The sequence below is a fragment of the Balaenoptera ricei genome, chromosome 14 (assembly GCF_028023285.1).
Source record: "Balaenoptera ricei isolate mBalRic1 chromosome 14, mBalRic1.hap2, whole genome shotgun sequence".
NCBI classification, from domain to species: Eukaryota; Metazoa; Chordata; class Mammalia; order Artiodactyla; family Balaenopteridae; genus Balaenoptera; species Balaenoptera ricei.
The window spans coordinates 16,472,382-16,499,647 of NC_082652.1; the positions used below are offsets into that span (position 1 = coordinate 16,472,382).

At 41.0% G+C, this 27,266-nt stretch overlaps 4 protein-coding genes across 10 annotated transcripts in view; 1 reads left to right on the top strand and 3 right to left on the bottom strand.

Annotated features, from left to right (window-relative positions):
- Positions 1–27,266, top strand: part of TMEM116 (transmembrane protein 116) — a 188,575-nt gene that overhangs the window by 133,190 nt on the left and 28,119 nt on the right. The gene's annotated exons all lie outside the window — the stretch shown is intronic.
- On the bottom strand, positions 2,139–4,613 carry LOC132347902 (disintegrin and metalloproteinase domain-containing protein 1a-like). The gene has a single exon (XM_059894829.1). It carries the CDS (start codon positions 4,611–4,613, stop codon positions 2,139–2,141), a length of 2,475 nt encoding a protein of 824 aa, XP_059750812.1.
- On the bottom strand, positions 16,746–19,279 carry LOC132347766 (disintegrin and metalloproteinase domain-containing protein 1a-like). The gene has a single exon (XM_059894571.1). The coding sequence runs from the start codon at positions 19,277–19,279 to the stop codon at positions 16,757–16,759; it is 2,523 nt and encodes an 840-aa protein (XP_059750554.1). The 3' UTR covers positions 16,746–16,756.
- Positions 23,422–27,266, bottom strand: part of MAPKAPK5 (MAPK activated protein kinase 5) — a 43,629-nt gene continuing 39,784 nt past the window's right edge. For 2 of the 4 annotated variants that reach the window (XM_059894993.1, XM_059894991.1), the window contains 3 exons: positions 26,950–27,071; positions 25,485–25,589; positions 23,422–23,614 (listed from right to left, as the gene is read on the bottom strand). In XM_059894993.1, the coding sequence (XP_059750976.1) occupies positions 23,520–23,614; positions 25,485–25,589; positions 26,950–27,071 (322 nt within the window). In that variant the 3' untranslated portion in view covers positions 23,422–23,519. Of the gene's footprint in view, positions 23,615–24,553; positions 25,282–25,484; positions 25,590–26,949; positions 27,072–27,266 lie in introns of those variants that run through there. The other 2 variants (XM_059894992.1, XM_059894994.1) reach the window with 2 other exon arrangements.

The following is a 27,266-nucleotide window of genomic DNA, read 5'->3' on the forward strand; positions in this document are numbered from 1 at the left end:
GGTCAAGCGTAGGCAGGGCCTCTGCTTAGGACCTGGCAGAAGGAGAGAGGCAGCGCGTCCAAAGGAGGGCATCTGGAGTGTGGAGTTCTGGAGTTTGGAGGTAGGGCCCTGAGTGAGGGTGTGTGGGTGGGGTTTAGGCCCAGCTTGTTGGAGGGGGTCTCCGAGTGTAGAGGTGGGGCCTTGGGTGGGGTTGTAGGGGCGGGGCTGTTTACGCCTGGGAGCCTAACAGGCTCCCTGGTGCCTAAGCGGACAGGGAAAGCACTGGCCCTGTTCCCTTCAGTTCCTTTGTGCCCCTCTCCCACCCTCTCCCCCAGGGTCTGCCCCATCCCGCTGGACCCCTAACCATGGGTGGGTCCCACTGGGTGTAGGAACTCCTTTCCTCCCCAAGCCACCCCTCAGGGGTGCTGGTCCCAGCGGTCCCACCTTTACTTTTGATCCCCTTTCCCTCCCTCCCACTCCCTCAGGACCCACTCAGCTGGAGGGGGCTTAGGTGGGCAGAGGATCAGGCCTGGGATCTCAACAGGTTCCTGGGGGTCCATGTGGGCAGGGGAAACCTGGCCACGCTCCCTCTTGATCCTCTGTCCTCCCAGTGGTTCCCCAATTTCCCCCTTCTGGTGTGGGATCCCTTCCCCTCCCCCAGCTGCCCCTCAGGGGCACCAGTCCCGTCCTGCCTCCACTTCTCCTCCCCCTTCACTTCCCCCATGCCCCACGTCCTACCCGGTTGCTGGGGGATCCTCCAGTCCTATTAGGTGTCCGTGGTCCCCCACCGGTACCTGGTAGGTGCCCTAGTTGTGAGGAGACGCAAATTCCACTTCCTTCTAGTACACATCTTGACTCCGCCCCCAATATTATACTATTAATATTATATGCTCTGTGCTCTCTTCACAGAGAAGTATCTGCTACATCCAAAGCTGTTACTTGTAATTGGAGGGATTCCTTCTGATGTCAGTCAACAAGTTATTTCAATAAATAAAAAAAGAAAAATAGAAAAAACAAAATTTTAGTTTAATACATGTACTCAGCACTGTGGTAGGGGCCTCTTTACTGTATAAAATTAGTATAAATACAGTTTCCTAACAAGGTGATGTTCAGCAGACATGACACATCTGATGGTATGAAATTCATCCGAGGAATATTAGTAAAGAAGAAGGGATATTAAATCTTTTCTAGGAGAAAAAGAAATATTTTAGGTAAAAAAGGAGTATGGCTAGGGACTTCCCTGGTGGTGCAGTGGTTAAGACTCCGCACTTCAAATGCAGGGGGGCATACGGGTTCAATCCCTGGTCAGGGAACTAAGATTCCGCATGCTGCTCAGAGTGGTTAAAAAAAAATCTCAAAAAGAATAAAAAATGGAGACAGTAAAAAAAGGAAATGGGGGGCGGGGGGGAGTATGGCTATAGGAAGGACCTGGAAATCTTGGGAAGTAATAAATTGAATATATGATATATCTTGTTAAACATCTGTCAGATTTGAAAAGGTAGATGACTTAAACACTTAAGTGCCTCTTGACCCTGGGGCAATCAGGGTCTTCTGTGTCATTGGATATAGTCTGCCCTACAGAGTCCCAGAAGAAAATAGACTCAATAACTACATCACATGGAATCTGAAGAGATGTCTAATCTGAATAGGTTTTATTTTTTTGATTAAAAAAACTCCTCATTTCATGAATGCACATTTATAGGGCAAATTAGAACAATCAGTCACATAACTGTCCTCACATAAGGTAGCTGTTACTTGAAATGAAAATCCAAGTGATATTAATAAATGCAGGTACCAATAGTAGTGTATGTCAAACAACTTAGATGAAAGATGGCATGTCCTGAAAAAGATTCTGGTGACTGGAAAAGTTAGCCTGAGACAAGGATGTTGATGTCAATAGATGCATGTGAAGAGTTCAAATGAAATGCTAAAAAGCAGTAAGATGTTTAATATATAAATAAAATCTTAATTACTAAAATAAATAGTAAAAGTGGGAGAATCCCTCCTCCTACAATAGTATATTTTTATAAACTTTATAATCTTAGTCAGAGCCACTGGAGCTATCAATTCCCTCTTGACCTTTGCTTCACTGAGCCTCTCATTCCCACTCAGTGCTTGAGGTGTTTGATGTCTTAGGCTTCTTTCTCCCACTACTTGTCTTATGGCTCTGATTCTTGCTCTTCCTCCTCTCTCTCTCCCTCCTCTTCTGGGGGAGCCTCTTCTGAAGGAGCCTGTTCTGGGGGAGCCTCTTCTGGGGCAGCATCTGCTGCAGCATCCTCTGCTGGTGCCTCTTCTGGTGCAGGAGATTCTTCTTTTGCCTGTCTACAAATCTTGGTGATGCAAACAATTACGATTATTAATATTATGAAAAAAAGTATAAGAAGTATTATGATCATCGAGTCTAAGAGAGCTTCTTGACGTTTGTTACCAGTGGTAGTGTTTTCATTTCCACCTCCACCTGCTGGCAGTTCATCAGGTTCCATATCAGGGGGGCCACTGTCCACACTACCACCAGTTCCTGGAGTTTTGCAGTTAGGAGGGGCAAAACCAGCCTCACAATGGCAGTGCTTATAATTGTTGCAGACTCCTTTTCCATTACACATTTCCTGTAGATCACAATCGTAACTGAGAACAGAGGAATCTGTGCAGGAGGACTCCATGCAGACTTTGTCTGAGCCACAAAGATTGCCACTCGCTGAATCTCCATAATCAGGGATATCAGTAGTGTCATACTGATCCATGGACCAGCAGTAGTCATCTCCATGAGGGACCTGTATCAGTGTACAGTTGGGTTTGATAATAGGTAGCTGTTGCACATTTGTACATACAACTTTCCCACAAAGTAGATCCTTCTCTGCACATTGAATATATGCTGGGTTACTCGAATTGGGAATACCACAGTTTCCAAACCTATTCCCTTTCACGTTAAATAACCGATAACAGTCAGGAGAGGCGGATCTTGAAGGGTACCCAAAAATGTCAGCACATTGAACATCATGGTTCCTGCAGTGACCCTCAACACAGAAGTAACCTTGCTGACATGGTGTACCATCTTGCTTGTAGGTGTCTGAGGGGCATTCCCCAGAGTTACCAAGACAAAACTCTGGAAGGTCACACTCCCCCAAAGCAGGACGGCAGCTGTGTCCAATTGGTTCATATTGGCACGAATTATTACAGCAGGGTCCAGGATTACACAATGCATGAGCCTTCAGCATACATTCTTGGTCACAACACGGGTGAATGTCACAGTCAGAACCACAGTCACACTGCTCATCCTCTTCTACAACACCATTTCCACAGCGAGAGTCCCTCCGTAAGCGGCCTTTGGGCCCAGGCTTGTTAAATAGGCAGGCCCCTTTGTGTTCCCAGAGGAACTGGTAGAAGAAGTCAGAGCTGCAGTTGCTGAAGCCACTTTCTTTAGTGATATTTTCACGCATGAGGCCAAAGGGTTTATCTTTACAAACGCAGGCCGAATGGTCATGCGGAATACCCAAGTTGTGCCCGAGCTCATGGACCATGAGCGCCGCAAACAGGAGGACATCCTCATGGTGGAAGGATTCGACGGCTGCTGCAAAATCACTTGAACAGGCACCACTGAGAAATGCCTGCCCCGTATCCTCTTTAGGATGGTGTCCAATGATCATGTGGGCAACATCATGCTTCACACGACGGAAGAGCCTCTCTCGTCTCCAGCTATTGAAATTCCTGAGTGCAACTTGCAGGTCCACTGGCACCTCTGTGAGGTCCCCCTCGGTCCAAATCTCCATTCCAGCCAGCACCACCTCTGTGTTTATTCCCCTAGTGAAGCTGTTGGCCAGAGCAATGATGTCCATTACTCTCTGGACTGTCTCATTGACGTCACTGCCCCACATTTGGAACCGCTGGTTGTCGACCACGACAAACATCTCCACGTACTTGGTGTGTGACCACAAGTAGGATGGCACCTGCCGACTGCGAGGCTTGCTGCTCTCTTGTTGCCGGCTGGTGAATGCCACTTGGCTGTCATTGGAAGTGACACTACAGGAGACTGGAGCTTCATGGGCCATGGTGTACAACACATGTTCAAACCGTTTTGAAGAGTGAATGGGCTCAATGCCATAGGATTTCTCCTCCTTAATCAGGACGCCCCTGAGGCCTGAACAGGTGTTGACAGAAACAAAAGAACCTGGGACTCCTTCTATGTAGCCTTCATAATGACAGTCATGTGAGATGAAAGGCATTTCTTGCCCCAGGGTGCCATTGTGGTAGCTGAAGACTGGAAAGTTATTCACAAAATAGTCTCTCTTCACCTTCAGGTGAATCAGCTGCTTCTGGCCCTGCATAAATAGCACATAGGAGAGCTTTTCCACTTGGTCTTCCCTTCCTTCCACTGTCAGAAACTTGGGGGTGACTATTTCATAGGAAGAGTAATATACTGATCCCAGGTCACAGTACAAGCTTGGCAGAGAAATCACCAACAGCAACACAATCCTCAAACTGAAACATGAAGATCCTGGCACTGGCCCCAGCCTCACGTCCCTCTTCTGCTGAGCCCAAGTCTGAAACTTTATCTTACCCTCCTTCAAGGCCACTTGGTTTTTCCGTAGAGAAGGCAGTATAGAGGCAGAGTGTGTCACAGACGCTGCCACTGACATGGCCCTAGTAATAAATCAGTTGGTGATGCAGGGCCTATGTCCAGCAGCAGCAGCTTTCCCTGACACGCAGACCCTCCGTCACAGGTATTCACTTCAGATCTATGCTGGCTGCATGAAGGGTGGCTACTGCCTACCTCTCAGAGGTACAGCCTCTGGCTGTGTCCTTTCTAGTCTTTCTGATCTGTTATGCTTCAGAGTGTCCTTTCTCTGTGACTTCCTTCCACACCATCAACCTCAGTGCTCCTTGGTGAAGGTCCTTTTGATGTTAGAAAGTGATGTAATCATGAAGAGGGACTGCAAACCCTAAAATGCAAGACTGTACCTTGAGAAAGAAAACAAAACCTCTATGCCTTCCTCAACTGTGCCACACGGAACACCCCTCCCCCATTCCTCCTATCGTCCGTTGCTCAGCTGACTCCAAAAGTTCCAGACCAGGAGGCTTGGAGGTGTTTGGTGGACACACTCCATTGCCCATTTCCCCTCTTCTAAAGCTCTTGCTCTGTACCACATGGACATTATAACTGTGGTGTTCTTTATCCCACAGTGAGGCATTATAGTGCTATGCACATCTCACAGACCAGTCAGTTAGATAAGGCCAGTGGGGTGGCTGCCCCGTGCCCCAAGATAAACCCGAGTGCGTTGGTCACCCGTGGAACAAGCGACAATTCCTTTTTTTTTTTTTTAACATCATCAGAATTCAGTTTCTCAAGTTCTGTTTTTAACACTGTCCAAAAGTGTGTATGGGAGATGCCAACAGAGCAGTCTCCCCTTTGTGCAATTATCATGGGCACATTGGTTGCTATCTCCAGGCCTATTACCATTCTTGGGCTGGTCCTGACATAGCTAGCAGTATCTTAAGATTTTGCCTGTTGAAGACTACATATCCTAAAAATCTCCCCTGTGTTAGTGTATGACCTCCATGTGTTCAGTGCCCACTTTGTTTGTTCATCCTTATACACTCCCCTAGGTCTAGAAGAGTGCTTGTCCAAGAGTAGATGAACAAGAATTATTTATTGAATGAATAAATAGCTCCCAGGTATGGTTGCTGTGGTGTCTCATCTGATATATCTTATGGGTTTGTACTTGCTTCATGCCTGCCCTGAACATCTGAAAATGTCTTCAGAAAAACCCACGATAACCATGCTGACTAATGGCACAGTCATGATCTCAAAATGTATTGTACTTCTTACTGCATTTTGCTGTTTGGTTCACTCTCCAAATTTCTTCTTGCCTCATATTTCACTGAGAAAAAATAGAAGCAATCAAAAGAATACCTCCACATGTAGACACTGGATGAGTCCACCTGTATCTAAATGTTCCCCCCGCTATAGTGGATAAATTGTCCATACTCCAATCCAAGACCAATCCTTTTACTTGTGCGTGGGGGTGTCCTTCCCTTTCAGTTTCTCATGGACTTCACTCTTCCATTTCTCCCTTCTCTCTTTTACATCTTAAACATCTGTTTGTCCACTGGATCCAATCTTATTATTCGCTGTTATTTCTCACCTTTAGAAAACCATCCGTCTCAGCCCACGTCACCCTCCAGTCACTGTCCAGTTTCTCCTCCTCTCTGGTTTATAATGAAATTCTTTGAAAGAGTATCAAGAGATATTCTGTTCCAATTTGCATCACTCCTTTTTTCTTTTCTGAAATTTTTTATTTTGACTCATAGCCCAGTCACAAAATGTGCATAAAACATAAATGTATTTTTCAGTAAATTGGTAAAATGAGAACAGCTAAGCCAGACACAAAAGGGCAAATACCATATAATCTCATGTATATGAGGTTCCACAAATAGTCAAGTTCATAGAGGCAGAAAGTAGAATAGTTTACCAGGGGTGGGGGAATAGAGTAATGGGGAGTTCTTGTCTAATGCGTGCAGACTTTCAGTTTGGGATGATGAAAAGTTCTGGAAATGGGTGTTGATGATGGTTGCACAACAATGTGAATGTATTTAATGCCAATGAACTATACACTTAAAAAATGGTTAAGATGATTAACTTAAGTATATTTTACCGAGAAAGAGAGAGGGGGAGAGAGAGAGAGAGAGAAACAGCTATGAAAGTACAACCCTAATGAGGTAATCAACAGTTTTAACTTCATAGAAGTCACCTATGTGCCCCTGCCAATCACATATCCTCCTGCTTCAGAGAGATCATGATCTTGTCTTTTATGGTAACTGCTAATCACTTTCTTTATTATTTTGCTTCCTAAATACGCATCCCAGAATCATGTCATTTTATTTTACTTGTCTTTTAATAACAGCTTTATTGAGATATAAAGTCACATGCCAGAATATTCATCCTTCAAACTGTACAATTCAGTGGTTTGTAGTATGTTCAGAAAGTTATACAGTCATCACCACAAACAATTTTAGAACATTTTCCTCACTCCAAAACAAAACTCCCGTGTCCATTAGCAGTCGCTCTCCATTCTCAGCTCCTTCCGGCCCCTGGTTATCACTACTCTACTTTCTATCTCTATGATTTTGTCTATTCTGGACAATTCATAGCAATGGAATCCTACATGTTGTAGTCTTCTTTGACTGGCTTATTTCACCTAGCATAATGCGTTCAAAGATTAGCCACGTTGTAGCAGGTATCAGTACATTTCCTTTTGGCCAAATAACATTCTTTTCATATGGATATACCATATTTTTTGATTCATCAGTTGGTGAACATCCTGGTTGTTTCCACTGTTTGACTATTACAAATAATAGTGCTATGGACATTTCAGTACAAGGTTTTGTAAAGAAATATGTTTTCATATCCCTTGGGTGGATACTTAGAATTGCTTGGTCATGTGATAATTATGTTTAGCCTTTGAGGAACTGCCCAACTGTTTTCCAAAGTAGCTGCACAATTTTACACTCCTGCCAGCAGTGAATGGGGATTCCAATTTTTCCACATCTTCACTGACATGTGTTATTGTCTGTCTTTTTGATTATAGCCATCCTAGTGGATGTAAGGGGTATCTCACTGCAGTTCTGATTTGCACTTCCCTAATAATTAGTGATGTTGCACAGCTTTTCATATTCTTATTGCTCATTTATATCCTCTATGGAGAGGCATCTATTCACATCTTTTGCCCTTTTAAAATGGGGTGTCTTTTTCTTGTTGAGTTGTAAGAGTTATTAATATTTCCTGGGTACTAGTCTCCATCAAGTACATAATTTGCAAATATTTTCTCCCATTCTGTGGGCTGTCTTTTCACTTTCTTGATGGTGTCTCTTAGAGTGGAAAAGTATTTCATCTTTTTCTTCTGATTTTTTAAATTCTGTTAAAACATTCAGAACATAAAATTTACCATCTTAACCATTTATACGTATACACTTCAGTGGTATTAAGTACTGTTATATATTGTGTTGCCATTACTACTGTCCATCTCCAGAACTCTTTTCATTGTGTGAAACTGAAATGCTATACTCATTAAAGTATAAATCCCCACTGTCTGCTTTCCCCCAGCCCCTAGCAACCACCATCCGATTTTCTGTCTCTGTGATTTTACTACTCAAATACCTCATTTAAGTGGAATCATACAGTATTTACCTTTTTGTGACTGGCTTACTTCACTTAGCATACTGTCCTCAAGGTCCATCCATGTTGTGACATATTGCAGAATTTCCTTTCTTTTTATGGGTGAGTAATATTACATTGTGTGTATATCCCACATTCTGCTTATCCATTCACCCCTCTATGGGCACTCGGGTTGCTTCCTTATTTTAGCTATTATGAATTAATGCTGCTTTGAACATGGACCTACAAATATCTCTTCAGGATCCTGCATTCAATTCTTTTGGGCTTATAACCAGAAGTGGAGTTGCTGGATCATACGGTCTTCTATTTTTAATTTTTTGAGGAACTGCCATACCATTCCACAGCATCTGTACCATTTTATGTTCCCACCAACAGTGCACAGGGGTTCCAGTTTTCTCCACCTCCTCTCCAACACTTGTTCTTTTCTGTTTCTTTTTGTTTTTATAGTGGCCATCCTAATGGATACGAGGTGGTATCTCATTGTAGTTTAGATTTGCATTTCCATAAGGATTAGTGACATTGAGCATCTTTTCATGTGCAGTAGGCCATTCATGTATCTTCTTTGGAGAAATGTCTGTTTGAGTCCTTTGCCCGTTTTTTGAATCAGGCCATTTTTTTTCTTTGTTGTTGTTGAGTTTTAGGAGTTGTCTATATATTCTGGATATTAATCCCTTATCAGATATATGAGTTGCAAATATTTTCTCTCATTCTGTGGGTTGCCTTTTCACTCTGTTAATAGTATTTTTTGATGCACAAAATTTTTAAATTTTCATAAAGTCCATTTTGTCTGTTTTTTCTTTTCTTGCCTGTGCCTTTGGTGTCATATCTGAGAAACCTTTGCCAAATCCAATGCCATGAAATTTTTGCCTTATGCTTTCTTGTACGAGTTTTATAGCAAGACAAGTCCTGTGAATGGGGATTTTCCAGGGACCTGTGAGACATGCAAATTAGTAACAGTGCTATGGGGATAGGGCTTTTGAGGGAGCTCCAAAGTGTTCTGCCCATTCCACTGTGTGCTAGGCTGCCTGTTTTCACAGCCATTTTAGTTGAGATGATGCAGTTGAGTTGTAGTTGAGATGACTCGTGGGGACCTGAGGAGACAGCTATGGGAATAGGACAGTTAAAACTTCACATAGAGAGGGCAGACAGCAGAAGCAAGAAGAAATACAATCCTACAGCCTGTGGAACAAAAACCACATTCACAGAAAGATAGACAAGATGAAAAGGCAGAGGGCTATGTACCAGATGAAGGAACAAGATAAAACCCCAGAAAAACAACTAAATGAAGTGGAGATAGGCAACCTTCCAGAAAAAGATTTCAGAATAATGATAGTGAAGATGATCCAGGACCTCGGAAAAAGAAAGGAGGCAAAGATCGAGAAGATGCAAGAAATGTTTAACAAAGACCTAGAAGAATGAAAGAAAAAACAAACAGAGATGACCAATACAATAACTGAAATGAAAACTACACTAGAAGGAATCAATAGCAGAATAACTGAGGCAGAAGAACGGATAAGTGACCTGGAAGACAGAATGGTGGAATTCACTGCTGCAGAACAAAATAAAGAAAAAAGAATGAAAAGAAATGAAGACAGCCTAAGAGACCTCTGGGACAACATTAAAAGCAACAACATTCGCATTATAGGGGTCCCAGAAGGAAAAGAGAGAAAGTACCTGAGAAAATATTTGAAGAGATTATAGTCGAAAACTTCCCTAACATGGGAAAGGAAATAGCCACCCAAGTCCAGGAAACGCAGAGAGTCCCATACAGGACAAACCCAAGGAGAAAAACGCTGAGACACATAGTAATCAAATTGGCAAAAATTAAAGACAAAGAAAAATTATTGAAAGCAGCAAGGGAAAAATGACAAATAACATACAAGGGAACTGCCATAACGTTAACAGCTAATTTCTCAGCAGAAACTCTACAAGCCAGAAGGGAGTGGCATGCCATACTTAAAGTGATGAAAGGGAAGAACCTACAACCAAGATTACTCTACCCGGCAAGGATCTCATTTAGATTTGATGGAGAAATCAAAAGCTTTACAGACAAGCAAAAGCTAAGAGAATTCAGCACCACCAAACCAGCTCTCCAACAAATGCTAAAGGAACTTCCCTAAGTGGGAAACTGAAGAGAAGAAAAGGACCTACAAAAACAAACCCAAAACAATTAAGAAAATGGTCATAGGAACATACATATCGATAATTACCTTAAAGGTGAATGGATTAAATGCTCCAACCAAAAGACACAGGCTTGCTGAATGGATACAAAAACAAGACCCGTATATATGCTGTCTACAAGGGACCCACCCACTTCAGACCTAGGGACACATACGGACTGAGAGTGAGGTGATGGAAAAAGATATTCCATGCAAATGGAAATCAAAAGAAAGCTGGAATAGCAGTACTCATGTCAGATAAAATAGACTTTAAAATAAAGAATGTTACAAGAGACAAGGAAGGACACTACATAATGCTCAAGGGATCAATCCAAGAAGAAGATATATTATAAATATATATGCACCCAACATAGGAGCACCTCAATACATAAGGCAACTGCTAACAGCTATAAAAGAGGAAATCGACAGTAACACAATAATAGTGGGGGACCTTAACCCCTCACTTACACCAATGGACAGATCATCCAAACAGACAATTAATAAGGAAACAGAAGCTTTAAATGACACAATAGACCAGATAGATTTAATTGATATTTATAGGACATTCCATCCAAAAACAGCAGATTACACTTTCTTCTCAAGTGCTCACGGAACATTCTCCTGGATAGATCACATCTTGGGTCACAAATCAAGCCTCAGTAAATTTAAGAAAATTGAAATCGTATCAAACATCTTTTCTGACCACAATGCTATGAGATTAGAGATCAATTACAGGGAAAAAACGTAAAAAACACAAACACATGGAGGCTAAACAATATGTTACTAAATAACCAAGAGATCACTGAAGAAATCAAAGAGGAAATCAAAAAATACCTAGAGACAAATGACAATGAAAACACAACAATCCAAAACCTATGGGATGCAGCAAAAGTGGTTCTAAGAGGGAAGTGTATAGCTATACAAGCCTACCTCAAGAAACAAGAAAAATCTCAAATAAACAATCTAACCCTACACCTAAAGGAACTAGAGAAAGAACAAACAAAACCCAAAGTTAGTAGAAGGAAAGAAATCATAAAGATCAGAGCAGAAATAAATGAAACAGACACAAAGCAATAGCAAAGATCAATAAAACTAAAAGCTGGTTCTTTGAGAAGGTAAACAAAATTGATAAACCATTAGCCAGACTCATCAAGAAAAAGAGGGAGAGGACTCAAATCAATAAAATTAGAAATGAAAAAGGAGAAGTTACAACAGACACTGCAGAAGTACAAAGCATCCTAAGAGACTACTACAAGCAACTCTATGCTGATAAAATGGACAACCTGGAAGAAATGGACAAATTCTTAGAAAGGTATAGCCTTCCAAGGCTGAACCAGGAAGAAATAGAAAATATGAACAGACCAATCACAAGTAATGAAATTGAAACTGTGATTAAAAATCTTCCAACAAACAAAAGTCCAGGACCAGATGGCTTCACAGGTGAATTCTATCAAACATTTAGAGAAGAGCTAACACCTGTCCTTCTCAAACTCTTCCAAAAAATTGCAGAGGAAGGCACACTCCCAAACTCATTCTATGAGGCCACCATCACCCTGATACCAAAACCAGACAAAGATACTACAAAAAAAATTACAGACCAATATCGCTGATGAATATAGATGCAAAAATCCTCAACAGAATACTAGCAAACAGAATCCAACAACACATTAAAAGGATCATACACCATGATCAAGTGGGATTTATCCCAGGGATGCAAGGATTCTTCAATATACACAAATCAATCAATGTGATACACCATATTAACAAATTGAAGAAGAAAAACCATATGATCATCTCAATAGATGCAGAAAAAGCTTTTGACAAAATTCAACACCCATTTATGATAAAAACTCTCCAGAAAGTGGGCATAGAGGGAACCTATCTCAACATAATAAAGACCATATAAGACAAACCACAGCAAACATCATTCTCAATGGTGAAAAACTGAAAGCATTTCCTCTAAGATCAAGAACAAGACAAGGATGTCCACTGTCACCACTATTATTCAACATAGTTTTGGAAGTCCTAGCAATGGCAATCAGAGAAGAAAAGGAAATAAAAGGAATACAAATTGGAAAAGAAGAAGTAAAACTGTCACTGTTTGCAGATGACATGATACTATACATAGAGAATCCTAAAGGTGCCACCAGAAAACTACTAGAGCTAATCAATGAATCTGGTAAAGTTGAAGGATACAAAATTAATGCACAGAAATCTCTTGCATTCCTATACACTAACGATGAAAAATCTGAAAGAGAAATTAAGAAAACACTCCCATTTACCATTACAACAAAAAGAATAAAATACCTAGGAATAAACCTACCTAGGGAGACAAAAGATCTGTATGCAGAAAACTATAAGACACTGATGAAAGAAATGAAAGATGATACCAACAGATGGAGAGATCTACCATGTTCTTGGATTGGAAGAATCAATATTGTGAAAATGACTGTACTACCCAAAGCAATCTACAGATTCAATGCAATCCCTATCAAATTACCAATGGCATTTTTTACAGAAGTAGAATAAAAAATCTTAAAATTTGTATGGAGACACAAAAGACACCGAATAGCCAAAGCAGTCTTGAGGGAAAAAAACGGAGTTGGAGGAATCAGACTCCCTGACTTCAGACTATACTACAAAGCTACAGTAACCAAGACAATATGGTACTGGCACAAAAACAGAAATATAGATCAATGGAACAGGATCGAAAGCCCAGAGATAAACCCACGCACCTATGGTCAACTAATCTATGACAAAGGAGGCAAGGATATACAAAGGAGGCAAGGATATACAATGGAGAAAAGACAGTCTCTTCAATAAATGGTGCTGGGAAAACTGGACAGCTACATGTAAAAGAATGAAATTAGAACACTCCCTAACACCATACACAAAAATGAACTCAAAATGGATTAGAGACCTAAATGTAAGACCGGACACTATAAAACTCTTAGAGGAAAACATAGGAAGAACACTCTTTGACATAAGTCACAGCAAGATCTTTTTTGATCCACCTCCTAGAGTAATGGAAATAAAAAAAATAAACAAATGGGACCTAATGAAACTTAAAAGCTTTTGCACATCAAAGGAAACTACAAAGAAGACAAAAAGACAACCCTCAGAATGGGAGAAAATATTTGCAAATGAATCAACGGACAAAGGATTAATCTCCAAAATATATAAACAGCTCAGTATCAAAAAAACAACCCAGTCCAAAAATGGGCAGAAGACCTAAACAGACATTTCTCCAAAGAAGACATACAGATGGCCAAGAAGCACATGAAAAGCTGCTCAACATCACTAATTATTAGAGAAATGCAAATCAAAACTACAATGAGATATCACCTCACACCAGTTAGAATGGGCATCATCAGAAAATCTACAAACAACAAAAGCTGGAGAGGGTGTGGAAGAGAAAAGGGAACCCTCTTGCACTGTTGGTGGGCATGTAAATTGATACAGCCACTATGGAGAACAGTATGGAGGTTCCTTAAAAAACTAAAAATAGAACTACCATATGACCCAGCAATCCCACTACTGGGCATATACCCAGAGAAAACCATAATTCAGAAAGACACATGCACCCCAACGTTCATTGTAGCACTATTTACAATAGCCAGGACATGGAAGCAACCTAAATGCCCATTGACAGACAAATGGATAAAGAAGATGTGGTACATATGTACAATGGGATATTACTCAGCCATAAAAAGGAACGAAATTGGGTCATTTCTAGAGATGTGGATGGACCTAGAGACTGTCATACAGAGTGAAGTAAGTCAGAAAGAGAAAAACGAATATCGTATATTAACACATGTATGTGGAACCTAGAAAACTGGTACAGATGAACCGGTTTGCAGGGCAGAAGTTGAGACACAGATGTAGAGGACAAACGTATAGACACCAAGGGGGGAAAACTGTGGTGGGGTGGGGATGGTGGTGTGCTGAATTGGGCGATTGGAATTGACATGTATACACTGATGTGTATAACATTGATGACTGATAAAAAAAAAAAAACTGGCCACTTCCCTGCTCTAGTCTATCCTAAAGAGCTTCAGCCTTCAATCCCCAGGCTCTGGGGTTTCCACCCATTTTAAGATTCACCTGATAATTTATAAATATGTTCATTTTTTGATCACTCTTTCAGAGGAAGTTCATTCAAATAGCTGTCCTAACCTTTGTTTCCTGCCTTTAACCTGGTCTTGTAAACTTGAGGGTCGGTCATAAAGACAGCAACTAAACATTTTAAATAGTCTATACAACTTCCATATTTGCTAAATTTTTGTAAACTTTGTTGTCAAGTATTATGAAATCCTAAATAGGTTTTACTGATTTATTCCCAATTATCTACCTGACTTTTGGTTTTTAAAGAACACCTTTGAGTTAGCTAAGCATATTTACCCCATACCTAAATCATGATTCCCTTCTGTTTCTTCAGGTTTTTTTTAAAAAGACTGATGCTTACTAGCTTTTATTATAGTCATCATTAGCATGTGCACTTAGGAAGATTGCCACTTCTGTTTTCCACTGAAGTGCTTCTCAGCAGAAATCCTCCACATCTTTTTCAGAAGTCTCTAATGACAGGTTTACCCTTGGAGGCCTTCATTTACCCAGTTTCACTCTCGTTCTCAAAGCTCTCAGGTGACTACCAACTAATAGTGTGCTTTCACCATGAATCTTGACCTTCTGGCATACAATGTCCTGAGATTTGATTACCAGCAAATCTCGTGGCCTGGAAACTTACATAACTGAAGGCTTGATTTTGGATTTTGCTCTGAAGTTCAGTTTTGTTCCACCAAAAGTAATTAACATAAGCTTCTTGAAAGCAGAGGCTAGGTCTTGTCCTACTTTTGTTTGCTCTTTTCTGCTCACATAGGATTGGGCAGTTAGAAGAGGGATTCAGCAAATGTACCGTCAGGGACTGATGCTCAGGAATTTCCCCAAGACTCAGAACACTCAACCTGTAGCAACACTGCACCTGAGCAAGGTTTCGGTGGTGCCATGCCTAGGGACTAGCAGGGGCATCCATACAAGTTACCCTCCTATTTAAAGGTTAGCCCTGGTTAAGTCATTCACTTGGTCAACATTTACTGAGCACCTACAGTGATCTGGGCTCTCAGAGCTGAATAGGATACAAACCTGCCAGTCCATGATGTCAGGATGTAATCGGGGAAAAGACTCTTTCATCGATCATGACTACACAGTGTGGTAGGTTCATGATAGAGATCAACATCCATTTGTAAGGCTTCTGTTTCATTAGAGTCACTGAGGAAGAAGCCACGTTCTGGGCAGTTAAGGACATGTCAGTTGTCTTCCTGCTCACTTTTTTTTACTAAAGGAAAAGGCTCACGAGGCAGCGGCGAATGTAGATTCAGTCATACCTGAGGCGGTATGCAGGTTCCACCCCTTACCAGCTCTAGAGCAAAAGTCTTTGGTCTCTGTTTCTTCATGTACAAGATGGAGGTCTCATAGGGTGGATGGGAGGATTAAATTAAGACAACAAATGTAAAGTAGCACAGTGTCTTGCACAGAATGCACAATGTTATATTGTATGTGCTTTGTGCTCTCTTTACAGACAATTGACTACCCTCCAAAGCTCTGTTCCTTTGGACTGTCAGTCAACAATATGTTAACTTAAAAAGGAAATGAGAAATAAATATAATAAGTGAAGTAGAAAAACAGAAAAGGAACAATTAATACTTCCAATTGAACTCCGCACTAGACAGGTTGTCTCTTGCCTAGGTTGCTCCCCTTCCCCCATGCACCCAGACCCAGGGTGATCGGACCTCCCTGGATCAGATGTAGCCCCTTCCAAGAGAGCCCCAAAATAAAGAAGCCTCAAGGACTAGGCTGTATGGAGTCTGAAGTGATGCTTCATCTTAAAATAGCTTTTTATTTATTTTAAATTACCTTTTATTCGTGAATAGCAACTTTTGGGGCAAATTAGACTACTGAACAGATAACATTTTTAAGATAATGTGTTATGAGTGGGATTAATGACCCTGTGATAGTCATAGGTAGAGATAATACTGTGTATCAAACAATGTAGATGGAAGATGGTAGGCCCTGAAAAGTAATTTCAGATCAGAAATTGGCCCAAATGAAAGATGATATTGATAGGTATGATTCATGAGAAGAGCTTAAATAAAATTGTTTCATGAAATGGGAAAAAAGCAAAAATATAGAATATTTTATATGAGTTCATATATGAATATATAACCAAATTACTAAAATGAATACTGAAAGCAGGGGCGTCTCTGTTCCCATGTTAGTATGTTTCTGTAGACTATACATCCTGGTCAGAGCTACAGGAGCCATCAATTCTCACTTCACCTTTGCTTCTCTGAGCCCCTCTTTCCCACTCAGTGCTTGAGATATTCGATATTTTTGGATTCTTCCACCAATACACTTCTGCCTTTGGTTATCCTTTTCCTTCACCTGCTACCTCTTATGGTGCTGGCTCTCCTGGTGGTGGGGCCTCCGGCGGGGGGGGAGCCTCCAGCGGCAGCGAGGGGGCCTCCTCCGGTGGGGGGCCCTCCTCTTCTTGGTCCTTCTCTTCTGACTCCTTCTCCCGTAGCCCCACTGGTAGAAACTCCGTTAAGAATCCCTCACTAGTGGTTTCCTCTGAACTGTCCTCCGAGGTACGCCCTAGGGTCTCTACTGACTCAATTACAGCCCTGAGGGTAATGCAAAATATTAAAACTAACAACAATATTAAAAGAAATGAAGGGAGTATGAAAATTAGCTTGCCAACATTTCTAAACTCAATGCTACGATGAAAAGAACCGCCACCTATACCTCCACTTTGAATTTCAATTGGTTTGCCAGGTGGACCACTGTCTACACTACCACCATCTCCTGGACCTCTGCAGTCAGGGGGAGCATAGCCAGCCTCACAATGGCAGTGCCTAAAATTGTTGCAGACTCCTTTCCCATTACACATTTCTGCTGGTTTGCAGTCATACTTGAGCACAGCATAATCAGTACAAGAGTAATTTACACAGACTTTGTTTGGAGCACAAAGAGTGCCAGTGTGCACATCTCCATCATCAGGGATATCAGTGGTGTTATAGGCGTCCATGCTCCAGCACCAGTCACCTTCATGAGCGACCTGGATCAGTGTATGATTTGGTTTGATTTGTGGTACCTGTCTAACATTTGTACATATAAGTTTCCCGCAAAATATATTATCATCTACACACTTCAAATATCTTAACCTAGGTGAGTTGGTAATACCACAGTTTCCAAACCGGTCCCCTTTTCTGTTCATTGAAATGTAACAGTTTTCTGGGGCAGACCTTGCAGAGAACCCATATATATCCATGCATTGATTATCAGGGTTCTTACAGCGACCTCCAGCGCAATAGTGAATTCTATCACACATTGTACCATCTATCTTATAGCTGTCTATGGGGCATTCTCCAGAGGAACCATCACAATACTCTGGGAGGTCACACTCCCCCAAAGCAGGACGGCACATGAATCCCTTATATTTCAGTTGGCATTTAACACAGCAGAGTCCATCGCTACACTCGGCATTCTCCTTCAGCCTACATGTTTGGTCACAGCATGGGTGATTGTCACAGTCAGAACCACAGTCACACTGCTCATCCTCTTCTACAACACCATTTCCACAGCGAGAGTCCCTCCGTAAGCGGCCTTTGGGCCCAGGCTTGTTAAATAGGCAGGCCCCTTTGTGTTCCCAGAGGAACTGGTAGAAGAAGTCAGAGCTGCAGTTGCTGAAGCCACTTTCTTTAGTGATATTTTCACGCATGAGGCCAAAGGGTTTATCTTTACAAACGCAGGCCGAATGGTCATGCGGAATACCCAAGTTGTGCCCGAGCTCATGGACCATGAGCGCCGCAAACAGGAGGACATCCTCATGGTGGAAGGATTCGACGGCTGCTGCAAAATCACTTGAACAGGCACCACTGAGAAATGCCTGCCCCGTATCCTCTTTAGGATGGTGTCCAATGATCATGTGGGCAACATCATGCTTCACACGACGGAAGAGCCTCTCTCGTCTCCAGCTATTGAAATTCCTGAGTGCAACTTGCAGGTCCACTGGCACCTCTGTGAGGTCCCCCTCGGTCCAAATCTCCATTCCAGCCAGCACCACCTCTGTGTTTATTCCCCTAGTGAAGCTGTTGGCCAGAGCAATGATGTCCATTACTCTCTGGACTGTCTCATTGACGTCACTGCCCCACATTTGGAACCGCTGGTTGTCGACCACGACAAACATCTCCACGTACTTGGTGTGTGACCACAAGTAGGATGGCACCTGCCGACTGCGAGGCTTGCTGCTCTCTTGTTGCCGGCTGGTGAATGCCACTTGGCTGTCATTGGAAGTGACACTACAGGAGACTGGAGCTTCATGGGCCATGGTGTACAACACATGTTCAAACCGTTTTGAAGAGTGAATGGGCTCAATGCCATAGGATTTCTCCTCCTTAATCAGGACGCCCCTGAGGCCTGAACAGGTGTTGACAGAAACAAAAGAACCTGGGACTCCTTCTATGTAGCCTTCATAATGACAGTCATGTGAGATGAAAGGCATTTCTTGCCCCAGGGTGCCATTGTGGTAGCTGAAGACTGGAAAGTTATTCACAAAATAGTCTCTCTTCACCTTCAGGTGAATCAGCTGCTTCTGGCCCTGCATAAATAGCACATAGGAGAGCTTTTCCACTTGGTCTTCCCTTCCTTCCACTGTCAGAAACTTGGGGGTGACTGTTTCATAGGAAGAGTAATATACTGATCCCAGGTCACAGTACAAGCTTGGCAGAGAAATCACCAACAGCAACACAATCCTCAAACTGAAACATGAAGATCCTGGCACTGGCCCCAGCCTCAAGTCCCTCTTCTGCTGAGCCCAAGTCTGAAACTTTATCTTACCCTCCTTCAAGGCCACTTGGTTTTTCCGTAGAGAAGGCAGTATAGAGGCAGAGTGTGTCACAGACGCTGCCACTGACATGGCCCTAGTAATAAATCAGTTGATGACGCAGGGCCTATGTCCAGCAGCAGCAGCTTTCCCTGACACGCAGACCCTCCGTCACAGGTATTCACTTCAGATCTATGCTGGCTCCCTTATGGTTGGGTACTGCCCAACTGTGAGTCTTACAGACCTTGGGGCTGTGTTTCTGTTCTTGCTTTTCTCTCTTGGCCTTCAGTGGTTTCCTTACTATATGACTTCCTTCCAACAGCAATGGTTTTAATGCTCCTTGGCTAAGTTCCCTTTACACTTACAGAGAGATATACCAAGTAGAAGGCCTGTAATGATTCAGCCAGGACTGTTACTCAGGTAAATTATCCTTATCCTCAGCCCAGGGCCACACTACTCCTGATATCCGTTAATCTGCACATTCTTTGAAACCCAACATTCTGGCAGGAGGTCAGGGGGGAGGGGATGGGGAGTCTTCGGGGATCTCAGAGCAGGACAAAGTTCTCTGTTGCCCATTACCTCTTTTCCTCATTTCTGTAGTATTGAGGGTACTGTTTTTCAGTCCAGCCCTCCTTTGTCAGGGTCTGGTTTTTCTCCTTTAATTCAAGAAAACTTGTATGTGGATGCACAAATTCTCCCTCATTAATTTTTGTTCATAACAGATGATTTTAGACACTTTGTGTCTGCATATAAACATAATTTTCCTCTAATAAGTTTTCCTAATGCACAAACATACTAAGTGTTAAATGAAAGGAGTTCAGTTTCACTATGGAGACTTACAAGTGACCAAGATCAAAGTTCAATTCCTCCCAACATAAAAACAAAGTCTGGAATAAAACTAAACTCTGATTAACCAGGTATCTAGTTACCATTTCATCAAGAAAATAAAAATGGACTGCAGAAGAACTTTTTAAAGACTTCTTTGCTTTTGTAACTAAAATTGAACTGTAATGCCTATGGAAGTCCTTGGATTTGATTTTGATGTTGATCTCCTGGTGTATTTAGCAGTATAAATTTAAAAGGAAAAAAGCCCTATTTAACCACATTCCTTGCCCAGTTATTCTCCTTTGCATCCTAAGATAACTAAAGTAAGACTCTACATCTTTTATCTTGCATAAAAATAATTTTATATTAAGTCAAATATCTACAATATAAAACCTTCAAAATAAGGGTTATGGCTATACGTACCAAACAAAAATGGAGAAATGCCCTATATAATTAAAAAAAGAATGGAATAATACTACAAGATCTCAGATATAAGCATGAGAGTAGATCAACTCATTATCCCCAATTAATATTTAATTCCTAATACAGATGAAAAAATTAATCATCTGCATCTAGCAAGAAAATTAATACCATCATATCACAAACACATTAAAAAATTTACAGCAAAAATGGTGAAATGATTTCCAGCTGGATTTCTTTTCTCCTTGTGTTCTGTATAAGAGGAAAGCCTCTTAAAATTATGTAACTTGGAAATTATCACAGATTTAAGATGTTCCCCTGTGTCTTAACCAAACAGGCAGGGAAAATTTAAGTCATTCTGTGGGACAAAAAAATCAATAATGAAAGACCACTTCTACTTTTTTAAATAAATAAAAATATAATTAAAATCAAATATCCAATTTTCCAGTTCTCAAATTGAGACACATTTTCTTCAATAAATACACACGCACGCAAGCATTCACACACAAGATCTGATTTAAATCATTTGACTTCTACTTCAACCAATAATTCCTTCAACTTGTTCTATCTCAAATGAATACAAAAACAAAACTCTTTTTAAAAAGCAGTTCCTCCTATCTATGTTTCAGACAATAAATTTCTGACAGGTGTTCTCCTATAGCTTATACAATACATTAGCCAGAAAAATACAAAAGTTGTTTCACATCAAGCAGATTAATAACTATGGTAAAGTCTAAAGGTATTTGAGTGATAAGTAATGGTTTTATAGTAAGCAAAGGGTTAGCAGATCATGTAGGAAAACTGGAGACTGTAACCTCCTGCCTATGAGAACTGTTCTTACAGTGTGAACTTTCTGCATTAGACAGACAGGCCAAAAGAGACAAGGATGATTTTGTTTCACTTCCAGTACATGCGAATGTTTTATTAGTAAACCTGACTGGTAAAGTTAAAGCAGAATTTGCTACTGGCCTACAAACAAATTCCATAAACAAAACTCTACTTTAAAGACCAAACAGTGCTGTCTTTCGGAAGCTGTTGTTTTGTCAAGGAGCTCTCTGTAGGATAGGGCCCACTTTTGAGTTACACCAGCTAGAGCATCCTCCAGGGTATTCACAAACTTTCAGCATGGACCTGTCTGGACACAGCACTCATTTTCGCGGCCAGTTTAATTCAGACTAAAGAAACATGGGCAACTGCTGCTCAGAGTAAAAGGAAGAATCTTTTGGATACCCTTTTAGATCTTGCCTAAAATTCACCACACAGTGAAGGAAATCATCTTGAGCCTCTAGAAGACACCCAGATAACAAATTTGAGAAGTTAATAGTAGACTGGGCATGCTAGAAGATTCCTCTGAAGAAAAAGAAGAGTAACAAAGTTAATTACTGCCTTCCTCTCCCAAGCGAACACTGAACCTCTGCCCTAAGATAAGAAAAATAACAGGTATTCAGTTGTTCCAGAAACAAGTGCAGAGTTTTTCCTGATTGTACGAAGTGATTTTGATTTGTAAGACTGCATTTCACTGAAAAACAATAATTCAACCCTTAATTCAACTCTCAGCTAAGTTTTCTGGTCAGTAAATAAGAAAACATTTTGTTTTTCTCTGCTGCCTGTTACATTTTGCCATGTTTAAAAGTATTGAATTCTCCTTACGGGGTATCCATTTGTAGCAGTTATCAATCACTGAAAATTAGTGAGCCTTACCTCAAAAAATGCCTTGAATTTAAAACTCTCCAAAGTAAAAGGGAACCAATGTGTAAGGTAATTTCTAAGAGATACTTAATGTTTTTATCATATATTCCTAACAGTCATTCACATACATATGGGACACATTAACCACATGTCACCCTGAAGACATACTCAGCAAAGTGGAGGAGTTAGAAAATAAGTGAGCTCTGTGGGGTTGATTTTGATTGAAGAGAATTTGATGGGATGAAACTGAATAACTGAGCCTACTGACCCTTTTCTTCTCCTCTGTGAATTGGAGTTGGCCTATTAGCGCTCCCATTTACCAACACAGAACCACCAATCAAGAACTGCTAAAAAAATAAATAAAAATGGTTTGTTATGGAAGCCCATATGTACAACAGCAAAGTAGAAAAGTACCCAGCCTTGTTTTCTATTCAAGTATCTGATCTCTGGGCCAGAACCATGCTTCCTGAAAATGAAGGGTGCTAAATAAAATACATGCAGCCCAGGGGATGCCACCATGAAACCCAGGCAGAAACGTTAGAGAAAAAGGGTAGCTTTAAGAGAAAAAACTTGGACCATCTTTAGATGCTAACCAAATAGTCCAGTTTTTATGATATGTAACTTTCTCAGAAAAATCATCCCATAAAAGGGGCCAGAAGAACAGGGAAAGGAGATAAGAAGCAGTGGAGCTGGTGAGGGCTGCAGGAAAGGGAGAGGACAAAGTAGGATCTCAAAGGAGTTGGGAGGGCTGAAGCTCTGGTTAAACATGAAAAGAATAAACTCAATAGAGAATCCCATTAGATTTAAGAAATGCACCAATACCTTTTAAAAAAATATGACAAAAAAGAAATGTTACCACTCTTCTCTAGGGAATTAGGGATAAGAGAAATGAGGGCTCAACTCCCTGCCTCTTCCATCATGGGAGGTGGCACCCTGTAACAGGCGGTCTGCAACATGGATCCACAAAAATTTCTTGGCACCAGAGCTAATCCACTGATTGATAGTGCAGAAAGTAAATACACAGGGCAATTGAAACCAGATTCCACAGTACTTGATTCAACTGTTTACTAAGCAGAAAGGTCAGTATAGTTGGTCCTTTGCCTACCACTGGGAAATGGTTTTTGTATACTTTATTACAAATAAAACAATCTTGCTTAACAATACCATCTGTCAGCTTTACCACATATGACTAAACAATCCTAAAGTAATAATATATTAGGAACTGAGCTTTTCTTAAAAACAAATGAACTATACTATTAGTAAATCCTGTATCTAAATTTATACAGCATCTTTAAGCAATGTGGAAATGAAATTATGATTTATTAATTTACATACAAATTACTTTATACATTAATGAATAAATTTTCAACTTGTTAAAAAACAAAGTCTGAAGCTGTCATTATTGGGATTCGTGGGATGTGGTTTGCTCTTCTATCACTTGCTTCACAATTTCTGCCAGTTTTAGTCGATCTACTTTATCTGTGAATCCACGACCTGAAACCCAAAAAAGAAAAAGGTCAGTCTCCAAACCGTTTGGGAGGTGATAAGATTCTTGACAGGGACCCAATAAGGTACATCTCACCAGTGTCAAATTCACCCTCACCATGGAGGAACCATCACCAACACTGATCAAAAGCAGTTCAAATCCCCCATTTTTCAAGTAGAACTGAGCAGCTTATTAACCTGGCCGTAAAAATCCAATGTTCAGTACAACAGCACAGCAAGAAACCACAAAGAGGGAGAAGTTCTTTGTAATATGTATGTCTACAACAGAACTCATATCCAGACTATATAAAGAACTCCTACACATCTATAAGATATAACTCAATAGAAAAATGGGCAAAAGAATAGGCACCTAACAAAATCTAAATGGCCAATAAACATTAAAACGTGCTTAAGCTCATAGTCATCAGGGAAAGGCAAAGTAAAACGACACGCAATACCAGTAGTACTTATTAATCAGAATGACTAAAATGAAAAAGACAATAAATAGCAAGTGTTGGTGTGGATACAGAATAACTAGAACCCTCAAACACTGCTAGTGGAAGTGTAAATTGGTACAACCACTTCGGAAAACTGGTGGCAGTACCTACTGAAGCCAAACAGATGAATATCCCCATGAACCAGCAACTCCAATCCTAGATACATAAGAGAAATGAGTTCATTAAAATATTCATAAAAAATGTACACAAGAGTGTTTATAGCAGTGCTTTCCTTAATTACCAAAACCTGGAAACAACCCATATGTCCATTCAGCAGTAGAATGGATAAATATAAATACAAAAAATATATATGTGTATATATATATATATGGAGAAAAATATATATAGAGAGAATATATATATATTTACATACATATATATGAGAATGAATTGCTGCTACACACAACAATATGGTTGAATCTCACAAATATAATCTTGACTAAAAGAAGCCAGACACAAAAGAACATAGACTTCTCTGACTCCATTTACATAAAATATAAAACCAGGCAAAACTAATATATACTGCTAGAAACTGGGATCATAATTACCCTTGTGAGGAGGGAGGTAGCAGTTAAAAGAGGGCACATGCTCCACTACATGTTCTAGGTGCTTGTTACACGGGAGTGTTCACTTTGTGAAAATTCATCGGACGTGCATACCTCAAATGTGATCACTTTTCTGTATTGATATTTCAAAATCTTAAAAAAAAAAAAAAAAAAATCCTAGGGAAGCTAATCTCCTCCAAGTATGGGAATAGCCAGGCTAGCACTTTGGATTTCTCATGTCCAAGAATCAAGCTAGGCAATGAGTTTGCTCCCTTCCCTGAGCATCCTAGACCTTAAGTCTAGTTTAGTCTGCTGAAGTAGAAAGACAATACAAAAGCAGCTCAAAAAACACACCTGTACCTTGTTTGCCTGTGGGGAAAAAAATTCAATAAGCGGCAGATTTGGCACTCTCTACTCTTCAGTGAAACAGGTCTTCTCTAAGCTAAGCAGATCAGCAGGGCAGACTCTGTGGTACTTTGCCCTCTTTCTCCCCTTCAGAGTATACTGCTCCTTAATGACCCAGTGAACAGCTCAGGTATCTGGAAGGAGTTCTGAGATCTGACTTTTTTTGCCCAAGTCGTATGTGACGGGGGCTCTGCAGCAATGAATCTGCGACACATAATTCATCTGAACTCTGGAAAACAAGCGAAAGGGCCAGATGTCCAGGTACGCCTGGGCAGTTACTGTAGGGCTAACCCCCTGTCCCACAGTATTCCACTCACTCGCCAGCCCTACTTTACTTGAAAACAGTCCCAGCTCAGCCCCCAGAGATCCTACATATTCTAAACACAATTACTTCTCTGCATTCCTGGGGAAAGGCATAATTAAGGCTCCTACCATTCCAGCTGAAGCTTTGCAGAGTATCTCTTAGGAGTTTGCATTCCCGGTTATACTTCCAAGCTTCCTGAACTACTTCATTCAGCTTTTCATCTTCATTCTCTCCTATTGATAAAGATGAAGAAGAAGTTGCATTTTCCTGCAGCATCATGGGAATTTAGTGTCAGAGATGGAAGGACATGATGTCCAACTTATTGAGAAGTGATGATTAAAGGTGCAAGCTTTACCAGACTATCATTACTTCTAGTCCTTACATTACATGTAGACCAGGGGTCCCAACCACCGGGGCTGCACAGCAGGAGGTGAGCAGTGTGCAAGCGAGGGAAGCTTCATCTGTATTTACAGCCACTCCCCATCGCTCACATTACCACCTGAGCTCTGCCTCCTGTCAGCATTATGGTGAGTTGTATAATTATTTCATTATATATTACAATGTAATAATAATAGAAATAAAGTGCACAATAAATGTAATGCACTTGAATCATCCTGAAACCATCCCCCCCCACCCCCGCCCCCAGTCCATGGAAAAACTGTCTTCCACGAAACCAGTCCCTGGTGCGAAAAAGGTTGGGGACCACTGATGTAGACCGCTTCTGGTTTCTTAACTCTTCCTGCTCTGACCACCTCACACAAATTCCCTGATGCCCCCAGAGTCTTAGCTGGGATGATGGGAAATAGGCATCCCATAGGATGTCAGACTATTGCTGAGCAAAAGCACCTGGTTAACTTAAGAGACCATGAGAGGGAGGGAGAATAAGGCTGAGTGGGCTACCTTCTTTCTCCTAAGCTCATTTCTGACTTTGGAAGGCTACCTGAGGCACACTAGTGAGTTCCCTTAAAACCCAAGGAATCTAGGAAGACTGGTCAACTCAACAGTTTCCTGGCCTACTACTTGAAGCATCTCATTCATCTGCTGAGAAAAGCCCATCATACCCCATTAGGTGGAAAGAGAACATACTGAAAGAGAGCTCTCACTCAAAAGGACTTCTGTTTAAGTCCCACCCTGCCCATGATACAAGTAGCAGCCAGGGCCACTTCTGAACTTGGGAGATCGTCTCTTTATATTCACAAGTTAATGACAGCCTTGTACTCTAAGGGCTCTGGATATGGTGTTTCCCAACCTTCCTGACCTTCCCAACCTAATCCTGACCCTGTTCACATTTTCCATTTTCCATCCTCTATCCTGTAATCTCATTAACAGACTAAGAAAATACAAAATTACGTGCTGTGTCTGACACTGGCAATTAAACCAAAACTAGAAATTTTACAGGAAACCAAAGGTGGGGCAGAGCCTCACATTTCTGAGTTCACACCGTCCATTCTTTTCAGTGGGCACAGACTATATAATGTACTTATTTTCTTATAACACAAAGATGAAACAGACAACTTCAAATTAAACCACTCCTTTAGTCATGTGCATGTGCACACACACAGACACGCACAGAGCATTCATAAATGGTGTGACCTTTACCAGCCTGGGGGAGAATACACTGAGCAATCACATCTCGGAGCTTTTCCAAGGCAACATTTGAATCCTCGGCTCCATTCTCACGGTCGTGGATATAAACACCATCCTTTGGCTTGGTGCTTTAGAAGTTTGGGAGAGAGGTAATAACAAGGTGAGACCCCAAAACCCAACTCTTAACAGATGTTAACGCTAAACATAAGGAACAGATTTTTCAGATAAATAATTAACTATAGTTAATTATTTACTATACTATAGTTGGAGTATCTCCAACTTCTGATGCTATTTAAAGAACATACCCTTTCCACCCTCTTAAG

What these genes read in the sequence shown, in the direction of transcription:
- LOC132347902 (XM_059894829.1), bottom strand. Translation starts at nt 4,613, where the DNA reads ATGTCAGTGGCAGCGTCTGTGACACACTCTGCCTCTATACTGCCTTCT.
- LOC132347766 (XM_059894571.1), bottom strand. Translation starts at nt 19,279, where the DNA reads ATGTCAGTGGCAGCGTCTGTGACACACTCTGCCTCTATACTGCCTTCT.